This window comes from Semicossyphus pulcher, unplaced genomic scaffold (assembly GCF_022749685.1).
Source record: "Semicossyphus pulcher isolate SPU_LCO1_2020_fin unplaced genomic scaffold, fSemPul1.0.p SCAF_26, whole genome shotgun sequence".
NCBI lineage: Eukaryota > Metazoa > Chordata > Actinopteri > Labriformes > Labridae > Semicossyphus > Semicossyphus pulcher.
The window spans coordinates 2,241,852-2,258,454 of NW_027211700.1; the positions used below are offsets into that span (position 1 = coordinate 2,241,852).

Here is a 16,603-nt window from a genome sequence, read left to right on the forward strand (position 1 = left end):
TTTCTCCACTACAGGGGGATCCTAAAGGGCACCTTATCTTGTTTTTTTTGGCTTTCCACACGTTTTCTCCACTAGGAGAGCAACCTGGAGGGAACGTTATCATGTTTTATCCACTGGACAGGTATCCTAAAGGGCACTTTAAACCAGTTTTATCTATAATAGCGACCACATTGAAGGGGGCACTGCTGCTCAACTTGGTTGAGAGTCCCAGTTCAGACGTAGTGGGCCTTTCTGTGTGGAGTCTGCATGTTCTCCCCGTGCACGCGTGGGTTCCTTCCGGGAACTCCGGCTTCCTCCCACAGTCCAAAGACATGCTCGTTAGGTTCATCTGTGACTCTAAATCACCCGTAGGTGTGAGCGTGAGTGTGACAGGTTGTCTGTCTCTGTGTGTCAGCCCTGTGATTGACCGGCGATCAGTCCAGGGTGTACCCCGCTGGTATGGTCTCCAGCCCCCCGTGACCCTAAACACGGTAAGCGGTATAGATGATGGATGGTTGGAAACTGGAAATATTTTGTGCAGTTATGGTCACATCTTGTAACAATTCCATAAACTTGTAAACACTTGATATATGTAGGCCTGTGAGTTAAAGTTAGACTCTTGTGTCTATGAAGGGCAAATGTCATGATATTTTTTTTTATATTTATTTATTTCTATATTGTGTGAAGGTGTGTGTGCGTGTGTGTGAGAGAGAGAGATAGAGAGAGAGAGAGAGAGAGAGTGTGTGTGTGTGTGTGTGTGTGTGTGTGTGTGTGTGTTTAGGGAAATTTAGAGAATTCTTCTACTGCTTGTGTAAATTTTTATGAATTATTACTTTTTCTTACTTTTACACTAAATTTTAGCTTTTGCTTTGATTTTTAACTTAAATAATATGTTTCATCACATCATGCTGTAAATATTTGTTATTTTCCAGACGCACCTAAAGCAGCATGCACCTTTGCCCTCTTCCATTTGGGCCGAATGGTGCGTTCAGGAACGCCCCTCTCCCTCCTGCGAGCCAATGGGATCTATTCTTGGAACACGCGTTTCTACGACGCACTGCTGCACTAAATTTGGTCTCTCCGAGTTTGTTTTGTGTCACTTGCTCTTAACAAGTTTAAGATAATGACTCTCCGTGTGTTAGAAATTATCTTTTTCTTCTATTTTGCCTCTCACATTCCTATCACTTTATTTATCGACTTACAAGCGCTGCTGCCCGAACATGTGTACCCTCAGCCGGTAAGTTTCTGCAGCAGGAGGAAAGACAGACAGACAGACAGACAGTGCCTGTGCATGTTACAGCTGTTGTCACACCTTGAATCTCTCTTTCCACCAGCTAATAGATCTCCTGAGATGGTACGCAGAGGAGTTCAAAGACCCGATGGTGCTGGATCCTCCGGAGTGGTTCAAGTCCTTCATTTTCTGCGAGGCTCTGATTCAGTTGCCTTTCTTTCCATTCGCAGCTTATGCCTTCCTGAAAGGTAAGTAAACCGACCAAAACACCAGGTATTCATTGTGTAAAACTTGTGCTTTTGCTGCATAACGATTGTCTTGTGCCAGACCTCTTTCAAAAACCCATCTGTTTAATGCTACATTGTTCGTTTACAGAAAAACAGGTGCATTCACAGACAATAACGACTTTTTGGAATTGTATACGACCCATGTTGAATTCGGCGTTAATTTAGCCAACTTATCCAATAACATATCCACATTAGTCTACGTAGTAGTTCACAATACCGTCTATGGATCCCTATTTAAACGTATGATTAAGTAGTTAAAGGAAATAATTCATTTTTTCAGAACGTCTTGGAGAACCACAGTTACACGTGTTGAACTTAAAATATAAGCACTTACGATGTTACTTATTTTATCTTTTACCTACTGTAAACTTCAACCGAGTGCGCTTTAAACTAACAGTTTTTCAAACGGAGTTTGGCGCACTGAAGACAGGAAGACAGAACAGAAACTAGCTCAAACCTGACCTCTGTTGGATTTTTGCTGTACTAACACAAGTAAACTTTCAGGCCTACAGCTGAGCATTTTAATCACTTTCTTGTGTGTCTCTCATCCTTCAGGCGGCTGTAGGTGGATCAGGACTCCTGCCATCGTTTACTCCGCCCATGTTGCCACCACGCTGGTCCCGATCCTCGCTCACATCCTGTTTTATCAGTTCCCTCTGAAGCCCCATGCCGGACCCCAGACCGTGCAGGAGCGCTGGCTGCTGGTCTCTATTTACGCTCCGTACCTGCTGGTGCCTGTGCTGCTGCTCCTCACCATGCTGTTCTCCTCCTCTTACAACTCCAACACACACATTTCAGCCACGGCCAAGAGGAAGTGATTTATAACCACACTACAGAGATTTAATTCACACTGATTTTATGAGATATTTTTGTACCTTTCTGAACCTGTATGTGATGTACATTTATTTGTCAGACTGAAACTCTGTGATTTAAAAGAAAGTTTTAAAAGAGCTTTAAATATTTCTCTGTCAAAGTAAATACTTGTTTGGTGTTTTTATCCAAACCAAAGTTGCACATTATTTTTATATATTTGTAGGGCTGTTTTGCATTTGTCATAGTAGCTCAAGAATCCAGTTGGTTTTAGCAGATGTTTTTCTCTATAATAAATAACAATTGTAATGATTTGGAGCCAAACATTGTCATGAAAACATGGGATCAGACCTGCAGCAGGTCACAATTCATCTTGTTAAGGTTTTCGTCAACAAGGCCCGGACCGACCATGCGAGTCGAGGGGTCCTCTGAACTCTTAGGAGGCTATCAGGGACTTTTGTCTTTGTGTGGGACCACAAAAGCCTTAGAGAAAAGAGGTGGAGCATTAGACCCCTCTCAAAAAATTCTGAATTTTGTGGCTGCTTGTCTGAGATTTTCTGCAGCTCAAACAAACAGCAGCTCTACCAGAGGGTAAAACACGGGTGCAGCTGTGGATGGTTTGGTGCGTCATTTAGGTCCTTTTATAACAGCCTTTTTTAGCTGCATTTGCCAGTATACTGATGGAGGTTTCGGCTCATATATAATACCTTAGAGGAAATACTTTTTGTGTAAAAAATATCCTCACTTGACGGGCCTGTATTTTCATGTTTTCCTGCAATTGCTTGTAATACTTTCACTGCATGATGTTTTTTAGCCACCAGAGGGAGTAAAAGAACACTGAGGAGCAGAGTTCACAAAGGGGTTTGACAGACAAAGCTAAAGAAGGATGCTATCAAGGCAACAGTCTACATCAGAAACCTGAACAACTGATTGATTGATTGACTGAATCTTTAAACAAGTGTATAAAACACAAAACAAACAATGTATCAAAACCTTTCCCTCATCTCTATACCTCTTGAAAATATATTTCTAACAGTTTCTTATAAATGTTTATGCTTTGTTTGAGTTCCACAAATCCATTATTGTAATACATACAATTTGTTTATGTAGGAGCACATAGCTTTTTTACTGGTTCAGTAGATAAATATGCGGGGAAAACACACAAGAAAAACGTGAAATTTACAGTTATGATACAATGATAAATCAAGAAAAAAATCAGTTGAAAGAAGACAGGATGATGAAGACGAGGACGGTATAAGTGATAAAAGTAAATAAAAACATTTAAAAATCTAATTATAAATAAATATAGATAGCATGACGATAATAAATAAATGTTTTTCATTTAATAAAAATCACCAGCTAAGCAAAAACACCGTATTTTTTAAGGTCTTTTGAGGCTCAATAGAGGGACTAACCCTTTCAGCGGACGCAAATGTTAAGGTTGCCTCGGCGGAGGGATACCATATAAAAACGGAACACGGCTCTACCTTTCAGTATTGTTTAAGTGAACGGCAGGGGGAACGGACCTGCTGCCGTCTGTTGTGATTTGACAGCACTGTACAGTGACTACAAACTGTACAGTTTATGTTAACTACCAGGTTAACGTACAGTCGCTGTACGTGGATGTACATTTAACGGAAGGAGACTGATGCTAACGGGGCTAACGTTAGCTGTCCTGTGAGACTTGACGACGGAGGAAACAACGAAGTGTTCTTTCATGTCACGGATGAAATTGATGCACAGTGGATGAAACGTCTGTGATTTTCAAGAGGAGACATTTTTTTTGCCCGTGGACTCTTTTCGAAGAAATTACGGACTAACGCCTTCAGTTAAAGCATAGTGTCTGTGTTGACATTTGTGTTGCATCCTTGAGATTTTTACGCTAGCTCGCTGATGTTTGCTAGCATTACAGGCTGCTACAATTTGTTTATTTCCGAAATAAGCAGGTTAAATTAGCCACAAAACAAGCCAACGTTATTTTCATGTAATTGTTAGCATGTTTGCAGAGACCTACTATTGACAGCAGCTATGACGCTTGGTGTAGCAGCCACAGGGTTGTTATGTCACTGTCAGGCTAACAGATAGCTCGCTGTCTGCAGCTGCTCTGAGTCTTTTGCATGGTCATGTCCTGCAGGGTTGGCATCATGTAGACTGTCCCTATGAACTGGTTTGGAGACTGGGGACAGACAGTGTGTTAGTGAGCCTCCTTGGAGAGTCAATGCAAAGCTGGATTGCATCTATCCAACTGGGTCAAAAGACTGACAGCTGGCACTGATAACAGTTTAGATCAGGATTGTTGCTAGCCATGCTCAGAGCCGTCTGTTGTGTGTGACATTACAAACATCCCAGCCTACTTAATTAGAGGGCATGTGAGTGCACCATGTCCTGACTGCATCTCTTATTTATGCAATAATAAGGCACATCAGTAGGACTGCAACTAAAGACTCTTTTCATAATTGTTTTGACTGCCAATTACTTTCCCAATTAATCGATTAAGGTCTATGAAATGTCAAAAAAATTGTGAAAAAGCTCATTGCATATTCCAAAAGTCCCAAAGTGAAGGCTTCAAACACCAAAACCACGAAGAAAAGCAACACATCCTCAAATTTAAGAAGCTGGAACCAGATCATGTTTGACAATTCTGCTTGAAAAATCTCTGCAACGATTTATCGATCAAATGAAATAAATCTGCAGTGCAAGAGGAAAAAAGGCACCACCAAGACTGAGTGGATCTTTTGCTCCAGGATTATCTTCAAGGCAACATTCAAGGTTTACCCACCAGCTGGACCATCAGCCCATCACAATGGAGACCGTGGGAGACTTTGAGTACAGCAGAAAAGACCTGGTTGGACATGGAGCCTTCGCTGTGGTGTTCAAAGGAAGACACAGGAAGGTAAATAAACAGCTTGTCTGCAGTGTTTTCTCCCTTTTTTTCTCTTGCAGGAAAAAAGGGGGCAAGCTTCATTTGAAAATCTGGGTCAGTGCAGGATGCAGTTCTGCAGCAGAGGCAGCATATGTGGGCTGTCACCAATTTCGGGGGTGGTAAAATTGCACTGCTTGTACGACTAAACGTCTAGATCCTGTCTTATTGCTGTTACAGATGATTTTGACGTTATTTTAGCAGAAAGTGGGATAATTCTGTTTATGTGATTTAGTTCATTCATGAAACCAGGATGAGTCAGGCAGCAGTGAATGACTCGCTGACGTAAAGAGGAGGCAGGAGGGAGGATGGGGTGCAGTGTTTTTCCTTTTTAAGGATGCAAGCCTCCGTTATGTAACAGCTGCACAATCATACTTATTTTGTTTTTATTCAACCTTTATTTAACCGGGCCCGTCGCATTGAAATGAGAAATCTCTTTTACAAGGGAGACCTGCACAACATGATGATTGATTGTATTGTTGTATCATGCATGAATGATCTATCCAGTCCAAAACGAGGCTACAAGACATCGTTATTTAGCTAAAAAGAGACCAGACACAAATTAGAAACATAAATTAAAGAAATAATATTAAAGGAATAAAACATCCTGAAGTTTCTTCCAAGCTCTAGAAACAAAGTGGCCCAGTTGTAAGCATTTAAATTAAACCAACATTACATTTGTTTATCGTCAGTACATGAAAACATTTCATACGTTATCAACTGTTATTAACTCATCATAATAAAGACAATACAAGGATAGCAGCACGACAAAGTATTAGCAATACACATGAAAACACATGTAGTAGTTAAAGTAACATTAAAAAGATCAAATAAAACATGTACGCACAAACAACCTGGACTTCATAGATTACAAAGAAGATTTAAAAACATTCAGGGTGACTACAGTTTGAATTTGAAGATCAGTCTGCAGATTGTTAAATGAAGAAAACCTGAAAGCTTTCTTTTGCTGCTCAATTCGGACTTTTGGAGCAACAAATTGGACGATATCCAGCGAACAAAGGTTGTGATTTTCATCCTTCATGATTAAGAGAGAGAAAAAGTAGGAGGGAATTCAGCCCAAAACGAGGATAACAAATGTCTGAGTCAGCATGCCAATTCATTTTTGAATATCAAATATAATTGTGAGTAAGGAATCCAAAGTTTAAAACAACCAAAACATTAAGTAGTTGTCTTTACATTAGATTGGGTGTGTTTTTCTATCCCATAAGGTCACAGGGACGGCGGGTGTGTTTGTGTAAATGTGTGACAGAGATGCAGGAGATGACATCATGGTGCCCCCATTGCTGCTGGTGTGAAACAGATGGTCCTGAATTCCTCAATGGACGCCACATTAGAGCCTCCCAGCACTCTCGTTACTGTAGCCCGGGCAGAGCAGCTTTTGTCTCTTACATCTGAATCGATAAGTAGCTCACAGCCTGGAAACTGAGCTATATGTGGGCCTGTGAGCAATCCTCACTGGACGCTGTGCATGTGGGAGCACATCCGTCCACTGCTCACATGCCTCACTGGCGTGTGATCAATGTATTAACTGTTTAAGTCCTATCATCTGCGCGCCATTTGGACTATTTATAGGATTATTCCATCCACCTCACGGAGAAGGAAGGTTAGAGTCGACAACATGATGGATCGCTTCATTGCTGTACACCTGGCATGGGCTCCCGTTACACTGTAATATCAAGAAATTATGCAAAGGCTCATGGGAGATGAAGTCAGACCAGTCAGCTGATCGTGTTTTGGGTTTTGTTAGGAAATATCCCTGTACACCTAATTAACAACTGAACATTGTCGGGAGTAATTTGGTGCCAAAATTCAACATTTTCATCCTGAAAATGTGTGTTTTCAAAGCAACAGCTCGTTCTGCAGCTCTGCAACTTAGTTATTGCTTTTGTTTTTTGCTCTGACAGGCTCAGATTGTGATTTTAAGGATAGATTTACATTTATGTGAAGATAAGACAAGAAACAGCTGTTTCATTGCTCTCTTCAAAGCCACCAGACTCCACTGACCAAAACAGTAATTTTACCTCTCCGCAGATCTTCCTCTGCCTCGACCGATTAGTTTGTTTGTGTTTTTATGTGTTACTCAAATATTGTGAAGGATCAGTACTAACCATGAACAAAGCAAAGTCACAATGTACCACAAAAAAACAAACCAATTGTGGCAGCAGTAGACTAAGTAAACTCCTGCTCTGCAAGGTAAAATTGCTGTTTTTGCTAATGGAGTCTGGTGGCTTTGAAGAGAACGATGTGACGGCTGTTTCTGGTTAAAGAAAATTATCTTCCTCTTTAACACAAAGGTCTATCTCTGCAGGGATCCTTTCTGTAATGTTGTCAGACACTTAGAAAAACAATCTGAGCCTGTCGGGGCCAAAAACAAGAACTTTTAGTGGATGTACCTTGATCGGGTGTATTTTCTCACAGGGATTACGTAGCAGCTATTGCAGCCATGTCACTGCAGCTGGCTGAGAAGATCTACTGGAGCACTTTTTGTACCTACTCATTTAGACCCCCAAAAATGTAAAAATAGGGCCCATGTTTAAAAGCACCAGTCTTCCCCTTTAAGATTTAAAGTGTGCTGATTTTCCTTTGTTGTTGTGGTCTCCTGCTGTCAGTCTCATTCGCACGTCGTCTACCACAACACCCTGGACCAGCGTCTGGCTGCAGTGTTGCTGACGCTAATCTCTTTGTTGCTCCATAATCAGCTGTGATTCATAAATGAGATCATGCATTATTCTGGAAAATGAAGGCTCCTGTTCCTGTCTGCGCAGAGGAGAACTGCTTACACTGCAGTGCTTAGCTCTCCATTATGTGGTGCACTACCCAGCCATTAGTTTGGTTTCTCCCCCACCCTCCCCTCCCCTTCCTCCCCGACCCCCCCTCTTCTCCTCACCCCTCCAGCATTACATGACGGCCCAGCGAGGTCAAATCTTTTATTTTTTTCTATGGGTGTAGTGTCGGCAGCTCGGTCACACTTGGCTGGTCAGGCTGACAGGGATCTGGGGATGGATGCAGCTCAGTTGGCAGTGTATTACACACACACTCACACACACTCATGCCAACTCACCCTATGCTTGATTCTGTGCCAGTGTTCACCTGCAGAGCAAGAACATCTCCTTTTAACCTACATTCATCTGGAAAAAACGTCCTTTAGCTTCCTTAGCATACTGTCTGTGTAGGGCTGAGCATTAACAGTCTTGATACCATGCTTTCACACAGCAGAAAGTAAAGGTCAGTCATTCTGCCGTTTTTAGCTTGCACACTAAACCATTTAAACATTTCCAACTGAAAACGTTTCACTTTTTAGATCTTTGTTCTTTTCTTTTAGCCATCACAGAATGTCTGAGAGAAACAAGCCGAGCTGGTTTGAGCAGCAGCTCAGCTTGCAGCCTCCAAAGCCACTCTGAAGTGCTTTAAAGAAACCCTGATTTTAACAGAGAAACTTCTTTTCAGTATTTTTACTAATTTTAAAAACTGTCTTTGGAAAGGAGGAGACCTCAGCGGTCAATTCAGCTCCAGTGAAAACCTCACAAATCTGTCTGAATGGCAGCTTGGCTCGCAGCCCCTCCTGAGCATCAAAGAAACCCACATTTTTTAAAATCTGCTGCATTTTTTACTCATTTCTGTTGTTTTGTAGAGGAGCAGACCTTAGAGGGTAAATCGGTTCTGTTAAAAACCCAGTGAAAAGGGCGCCGGTTTAGCTCAGCGATTAAAAAGTGTGTCCCATATACAGAGGCTACAGTCCTCGATACAGCGGTCCCCGGTTCGCCTCCCACCCTCAGCCCCTTTGCCGCCTGTCATCCCCACTCTCTCTTCCACTGTCAGGCTTCCTTCATTTATAGGATACCAATAAAACTGGAAGCATTCTCAAATGATTTATGATAATTAATGATAATAATTGTGTAAAAAATTAATGACAAATATCAGATTGTGTTCATATTTCTTGCCATACCCCCCGCCCTCTGTCTGTGTGTTTATCTCAAGGACACACAGACTCTCAGGGGTTTATTTCTGTGTCCTCAGCTGTGTGTTTGCGTGTGCAGCACATGTCCTGAGAGCCTCTGAGCTCACGTGACCTCCAAAAGTCTTTTTATACCTGGAAACATTATCCCAGCACGGGGGTAAAAAAATAGTTCCTCCTCCTCCCGTCTAGCTTTTAGTGTAAGTAGGCTGGCCGCCGCTCGAGCTGTCATCTGAGTGCCTCGTCATTCAGTGTGTCATTCAGCGCAATAGGCCGCCTAACTGTCAGAAACCCAAGTGACCCGGTGGTATTGGAACGGATGAAATTTCCTTCGTCCTTCGAGCCAGCTCTCACACTGAGATGCTGACAGAGTAATTTAGGCCAGCAGGCTTTTAGCTCGCCCTCATACACTCACACATTTTTTATTTTAATGTCAGTTTCTTTGCAAAAGCGCCCCTGCAGTCGGGCTGGGTCATTTGGTTTAAATCATGTATTGTAATTTTAATATGAATTGTTTTTCCAGTTTGGATAAAACAATAGGTCAAACATCACCCTTAGGGTTCATTTTGTTTCTTGTCATATTCAAAATGCTTAAAGTAATTCATTTGGACACTTTTTTAGCTAGTTATAAAAGTATAAAGTAGGGAGGGGCATTTCAAGCACTAAGAGAAAGGCTGCAGCTAACGATTATTAAAACTGTAAAATGTGGGGTGCCGGTTTAGCTCAGCGGGTCAATCTCACGTCCCATGTGTTGAGGCTACAGTCCTCGATCCGGCGGCCCTGGGTTCGACTTCCACCCTCGGACCCTTGCGGCATGTTGTCCCCACTCTCTCTTCCACCGTTTCATCCACTGTCCTCTCTCTCTAACATAAAGGCAACAAAGGACGAAAGATAATCTTAAAAAAACTATACATGTAGCAACATTGTGAAAAATGCTCATCACAGTATCCCAGAGCCCATGGTTACATCTTCACATTGCTTCTTCTTTTCCGACCAACAGCCCAAAACTATTCAGCGTCATAAATGAGAAAGAAAAGCAGCAAACCCTGCCTTTATTTGAGAGAGAGAGAGAGAGAGAGAGAGAGAGGACAGGGGCAAGTGTCGGAAACAGGAACAGAGAGAATGGGGATGACGTGGCAAGGGGCCGAGGGTCGGATTCAAACCGGGGGTCGCCGCATCGAGGACTATGGGATGTACAATTTAACCGCTAAGCTAAACCGGGGCACCAAATCCTGACTTTTTAGAAGCTAAAACCAGTAAAACTTTGACATTTTTGGACTTTTGAATCAGAGCCCTGGTGTAGCTCAGTGGGTACAGCAGGCGCCCCATACACACAGGCTATCGTCCTCAACGCAGCGGCCGCAGGTTCGACTCCCGCCCTCGGCCCTTTGCTGCATGTCATCCTCCACTCTCTTCTCCCCATATTTCTGTCTCTCTTCAGCTGTCTTTTAAATAAACGCAAAAAGGCCAAAAAAATAATAGTAAGAAGAAGAAGAAAAACTATTGAATCGATGATCAAATTTTTCAGGATCGACTAATCGATTGTCTAACTTTTGGAGCCTTAGTTCAGATAGCCAAGAAATATTAAATCGCATATCTTTGCTCAGGACATCTGAACCTTTCTGACCCTCAGGTGTGCAAAAACTACAAGCTGTCATCTTCTTTTGAAGTACAAAAATGTGAAATTATCTTTAATCTTATCAGTAATGGCCACGAAAAACAGGTTCTTATCAGTAATTGGTATCGGCTGAAAAAACATCCATGTGGGGCAACCCTACATTTTATCATTAGACTTCAGAGAAAAGGAGCTAATTCACCCAGGAACACTATTTAACGAGTGTAACTATAGGCTGTTTCCTGCTACGTAAACTGATCAGAAGATTAGACAGCCTGGATCCAGGAGGGTTTATCACCCCGACTCCACAACATCCTGAGGGAGAGCATGACCCAGATGTATTTACAAGCCCGTATGCTCTTCTTTTCTGTGACAGCAACAAGTTCACACCCTTCCTCCAGCGGTTGTTGAATGTCAGCTTGTAAAATGTCTCACATTGCCGTCTGAAATATATCAACAATTATGTTGTGCTTATTTTGATGCTACTTAAGGGAACATTTAGCAGAAACTCTGGGCCAAAGTTGTTAATGTTTTCTTTCCGTTCTGCAGAAGACGGATTGGGAGGTCGCCATCAAGAGCATCAATAAGAAGAACCTGTCCAAGTCCCAGATCCTTCTTGGCAAGGAAATCAAGATCCTGAAGGTGAGCAAGACCCTTAATTGCCTCTCAGTTATCTCGTCAGTGCACTTAAAGAAGGATCGGACATTGACCTTGTGTTAGTCTGCGCCTCTGACAGAAAGCAGCCTTGACTTTATGGATAGAAACATCAGTTAAAGAGACTCCATTAGCTGCTGTTAATCTTTCATCTTCTTTTGTTTTGTTACTCAGGAGCTGCAGCATGAAAACATTGTGGCACTTTACGATGTCCAGGTACGTTTTTTTATCTTTCCTGCATCTGTTGACCTTGTCTGTTCCAGTGTCCACGGCCCAGGTGTTAAAAACTTAAATTGAGTCAAATGAATCCACTTCCGCAAACCTATCTAGTCGTCAAGAGGATCAATGTTCCTATTGACGAGTCCTTCAGCTTGCTGCTGAGTAAGGCTCCCCTCTGTCTCTCCCGACACAGCTGGCTGATTCAGGGTTGAAGTATTGCACTGCTTCATTCCCATCGGTCCGGTTGTAAAAGATGTGTAGCCGCGACAAAGTCAGTCTGAGAGCAGCGTCTACTACAAACCTGACAATGCAGTTGGATAATGATTCCACAATGACTTAATGGCTCCTACTGTGCTCTCAGCTTTTTAATGTAGTTGGTGGTTCTTTTAAGCGTGTGCTCACTAACAATAAAGACAATAAATATGAGTTCTTCATTCAAAAATATGTCTTTAATAAACTTTGCTGCTGATTTGGCTCCGACTGATACAAAAGAGAAAAAAAAGGAGGAAGAACAAGAGATAGGAAGGAGAGAAGAAGATGAGGTGATGGACTGAAAATGTAAATGAGAGAAGAATCGCACAGCGTGGCTGTAACTTTGGACTGTTAAAAGACAGATGATGAGTCAGGTTCTTTCCATAGCACCACAGTGTTAGATTAATGTTAAAAGCCAATACAACTCCGTGCATCATCAGGATGTGAAACGTTACCTATCGCTGCCTGGTCGCTGTTTTGCCTGCGCAACTCTCAGCAGAGATAGTAAGGATGTGAGATGGCTCACCTCTCAGCAACTCAGCTCTGGAAAACGATGTTATGTCCGCGCACAGCATGAAAAACACACGTGATGACTTAACCGACTAATTATTGACAATTAAATTTGCTGGAAACTTATTTTGTTGCTGTTTCTTGCATAAAGTTGGCTAATGGTTGCACCCCTTCCATAGAGACAGTAAACCACCTTAAACATAAATTGTCCATTCAACACAAGCTCCCTGCATTCAGTTGCACCCCAGATAATAACGGGCAGAATTTATGAAGATTTACAAGCTTATTTTCACATAAACTAAACTTTTTGCCTTTATTTGCTAAATGTGCATTACAACTTGTGTCTGTATGCTATGCAAAGACATAGAAACAACACTGTAATGTTTTTATGTTTAAAAAGTTAGTTAAGTTAGTTCGATAAGATGCCCTATCTTATCGAGTCTGATGGTCAATAAACAACTGAAACTTTATGGCTCCCAAACACTACAAGACTTTTCAAAGACGACATTCTGGCACGCTCTCTCGTGTAAAGATATTTCAGTCACACTATAAGTTTATGCAAAGACTGGGTGTCCTGCAGCGTCCCTTTTTATAAGACTTTAACCAGACTCCTGTTGAGATTTTCTCCCATTATGCTGCTGGTGGAAATTTACAAGACGAAAAACTGGAGCAGAAACAGAAGCAGCATTTGGCCACAGCTGTTCTTGTGTGTGCAGTGGTTTGTTTTATCTGCAATGATTGAGGCTGTAATGTTAGCTGGGTTAGCATTTTGTGCTAGCAGGCTGCTTTCGAGACATTTCCTTTCACCAAAGCTAGCTGCAGCTGCGCTAACACCGTCCAAACAGCAGGTTAGCACCAAACAAAGGTGTCACATTCAGTTGAGACATGATGACAGCCGCCCTGTCAGAGTCTCCTTCATGTTTACTATCCTCCTGGTTTGCTGCTTCCTGTTTGGTGCTAGTGGGAGAGCTTTTATTGGTTGTTGATTTGTCCAAGCAAAGACTTAAACAACAAAAAAGAAACAAGAAACAAGAAAATATTAAACATGTTTTAATCAGAATGTCAAGATGAGGAAAAGATTGACAGCTTGGAGTTTTATGACCACCGTACACCACATGATCGAGATGACAGGAGCGCCACAACTTCAGCAAAACTCTGATGATTATAATCAGACGTTAAACAGTGAATTTGCTGACAGAGTTGTTTGTTGTAGCTGTCAGCAGTTGAGTGCAGTCCTGGTGAATCAAACTGGTTTACGGCAGTTACAGTGAAATGCACACCAATGCATTATCATCTGTTTTTATTCAGATGCAGGCGTCTGCAGAACAACTGAAGTCATTTAATCTGAGGGGGATAATTTACAGCAGATTAACAGGCTCTGCTTGTAAAAACAGGGAATATTAAAGCTGCCTTTCCCTGACTTTTAGACACTTCAGGACTTCAGAAAGCTGGATGTGAAACTGCTTTTTCATGCATGTTTATCTAAGAATAGATTTTACAAGACTACAACACCCATACAAACCACTTTAAACGCTTTTGGCTGAACTGTGAGGCCTGTGGAAAGTATGACTCAGTGGAGAGCGGCCATTGTACTGAGTGTGAAAGGCCATACAGTCAGTGCAGTCACATATACAGTGCACTGGTTGACGCTCATGTGTGGGCCTGTGTTTACATGTTCAATGGCGGAGCTGCAGTCTCACATCACATGACCCTTGCTCATCCAGCTTCAGAGTCTGCTGGATAAAAAATATGGTGCTCTGAAAATAAACAGTCATTGCTTCAGGCAGGATATTGTTTTTCAGAGCTTCCTGTCTCATGCATGTATCTCTGGTGCTGTTGGTTATGCTGCTGTAGTGCATTAAAGAGATGGTAGTTCTGCATTCAGAGATGGGTTTCTGCTTCCTGACCGACAGCGGTCATTGTGAGAGGCTCTGATTGTCTTTATGCAGTGGTTTGAAGCCACACAGCGTAAACAGATGTTCTTAGTATTTAGGGTAAAACTTGTACAAGACGGGGACTCTTTGGATAGCTGCAATAAACAGTAAATTATCGTTTACATTGGCTCTTTAGTTATATTTCTCTCTTTATGAACACATAAAAGATAGCTGTGGTTTTGTCCAGAGCTCTGAAACCCTCCACTCTTCAAACTGCTCTCCTCTCTGTATAAATAAGTGTTTGTTTAATGTCCTGAATCGGCTCATATTTGAGTGCACTTCCAGTGAGGAGGCATAAAAGGAGAAATGAGGTAGAAACAGTTGAAGTGATGATGAAGCACTTCCCACATAGCAGAGGTACTTCCTGTGTTTGCGTAAGACTCCCACGGGGACTCTCCGTATCACCCCATCCACCTTTCAACACCTCACTCCATCTCCTCATCCCTCCATCAGACCAGCTGATGTAATAAACTCTTCCAGAGATGACTGAGGATGAGGAGCCCAGTCATAACTCAGCAGGCAGGAAGCGGTGAGATAGGAAGCTCCCGTCAGTGACGCATAGTTTGGATGTGATTTTAAAGAGCTGTCTTCAGAGATATTAGTAGGAAGGACAGAAACTCTGCTATTTAAATTGAACATGCAGGAAGACATACTGATGGAGGTCACACATTTGGTGTCCAAATTATTTATACGATCCAGCCAAAATTGATCAATTACAGGAACAGTTCCACATTTTGGGAGGTTTGCTTTCCCTTGAGAGAGTTAGTGGTGAATTTCTGCTTCCAAATATCATGAAAGCACTTTCACATCTCTACATTAAGTCTGAAGCTACAGCCAGCCGTTACATAGCTTAGCCTGAGGACTGAAAGCAGGACAAACCAGCTTACTTTGCTCGGTTCAAAGGTCACAGACTCCTCATGCCCGCATGTCTTAAGTTCACAAATTAAGTGGACAAAAAACAGCAGTTTTATACAATGTCTGGTGTAAGTGTTAAGTGCAACCAAGATAGACTTGGGGGGGAATTCACAGAGAATGGATCATGGTCGCTCTTAGCACCATACATTGAGCATCACTTGCGGTCTGATTCAAATTGCACCAATGATATTCAAGCACAAACACGTGCATACAGTTTAGCAGACCCGTGCAGTTTCCTCTCGTTTTGTGTCTGATTGTGTAAAAGTTCTGTCTGCACCTCCACTCTCTGCTGCGTGGAGCTGTTAGCACTGGCGTTTGAGAATTAGACGTTTTCTGCAACATGGCTCATTTGCATTGAATAATAAATATGCGCAAACCGGAGCACAGAGACGCTGTTTGCTCTGCTGCACAGCTTTGTGGTTGCATTTAACCCTTTGCGTGTGCTATGAGAAGTCTTGTTGTCTCTTTGCACAGGTTTAGCGGGTGCGAAAGCAGCACGATCCTTTCGTGAATTAGACCCTTACTGTTCTGTTACTTTTGGACAGAGCTAGACTCAGAGTTTCCCCTTTTCCAATCTTTCTGTTACGCTAAGCTAAGCTAGCTGGTCACTGGAATTAGCTTCATGATGAAAAGATGATCTGCTGATGTTGCAGATTTTAAGACAAAAGTCTTATAAAATCAGGATTGTGTCCAATATTTGGACCAACCATTCATTTCTGTTTAGCTAGAGGTCGATTATTTGCCTCAGTAAGGATGCTTTAAACGCTTTAGTGAGGCAATATTTATTTCAAATGTATAAAGGAGACAAATAACCCAAAAAAGAGGTAGTTATCACGAGTGGACTCACGGTCTTTGCACCAGACACTTTGTTGCTTCACTTTGTCAATGAGGTGGTCTGAGTTAGTTTGTTCGTGCGCCTCCTCTCTTTGTTTCTTGATTTAGTTTGCTGTTTTCTTTCACCTCTGCCTCTGTTACATTTATTGTTCTGTTCTATGAAAGCTCTAGGCACACTGTCTCTTTCTCTCTTTCTCTTACCAGCTGGATTTATTTCCCCGTCCCCTGCTGTATTAGCCTGTCTGCCTGTAGCCAGTGCAATAGTGTGCATTTCCTGTCTTTGTGACTATCAATAGACTCGTGCGTGTTGCAGCTCTTTTGTAACGAAGACCAGCTGCCACTTTCTTTTCCCTCTTTTTTTATTGTTTCCATTCCGTGTTTACTTTGTATATTTAGCTCACTTTTTCCACATGTTCCCATTTATATTCTCTTCTTCTTTCCTGCATCCCCGGCTGGCTTCTTCCCAG

The 16,603-nt window shown here is 42.1% G+C and overlaps 2 protein-coding genes across 2 annotated transcripts in view; both read left to right on the top strand.

Moving 5' to 3' along the window:
* The first annotated feature begins 1,090 nt into the window (after positions 1-1,090).
* LOC138604726 (sigma intracellular receptor 2-like) lies at positions 1,091-2,564 on the top strand. Its single transcript, XM_069676704.1, has 3 exons — positions 1,091-1,216; positions 1,314-1,458; positions 2,053-2,564. Exons 1-3 carry the CDS (start codon positions 1,103-1,105, stop codon positions 2,313-2,315), a joined length of 522 nt encoding a protein of 173 aa, XP_069532805.1. The 5' UTR covers positions 1,091-1,102; the 3' UTR covers positions 2,316-2,564.
* Positions 2,565-4,994: 2,430 nt separating this feature from the next.
* Positions 4,995-16,603, top strand: part of ulk2 (unc-51 like autophagy activating kinase 2) — a 46,793-nt gene continuing 35,184 nt past the window's right edge. Inside the window, exons 1-3 of the mRNA XM_069676587.1 lie at positions 4,995-5,200; positions 11,368-11,460; positions 11,647-11,688. Coding sequence (XP_069532688.1) covers positions 5,111-5,200; positions 11,368-11,460; positions 11,647-11,688 — 225 coding nt within the window. The 5' untranslated portion in view covers positions 4,995-5,110. The remainder of the gene's footprint in view (positions 5,201-11,367; positions 11,461-11,646; positions 11,689-16,603) is intronic.

What these genes read in the sequence shown, in the direction of transcription:
- LOC138604726 (XM_069676704.1), top strand. Translation starts at nt 1,103, where the DNA reads ATGACTCTCCGTGTGTTAGAAATTATCTTTTTCTTCTATTTTGCCTCT. An exon ending in AACATGTGTACCCTCAGCCG is followed by an intron (nt 1,217 to 1,313) that starts GTAAGTTTCTGC and finishes TCTTTCCACCAG; the next exon opens with CTAATAGATCTCCTGAGATG. An exon ending in AGCTTATGCCTTCCTGAAAG is followed by an intron (nt 1,459 to 2,052) that starts GTAAGTAAACCG and finishes CTCATCCTTCAG; the next exon opens with GCGGCTGTAGGTGGATCAGG.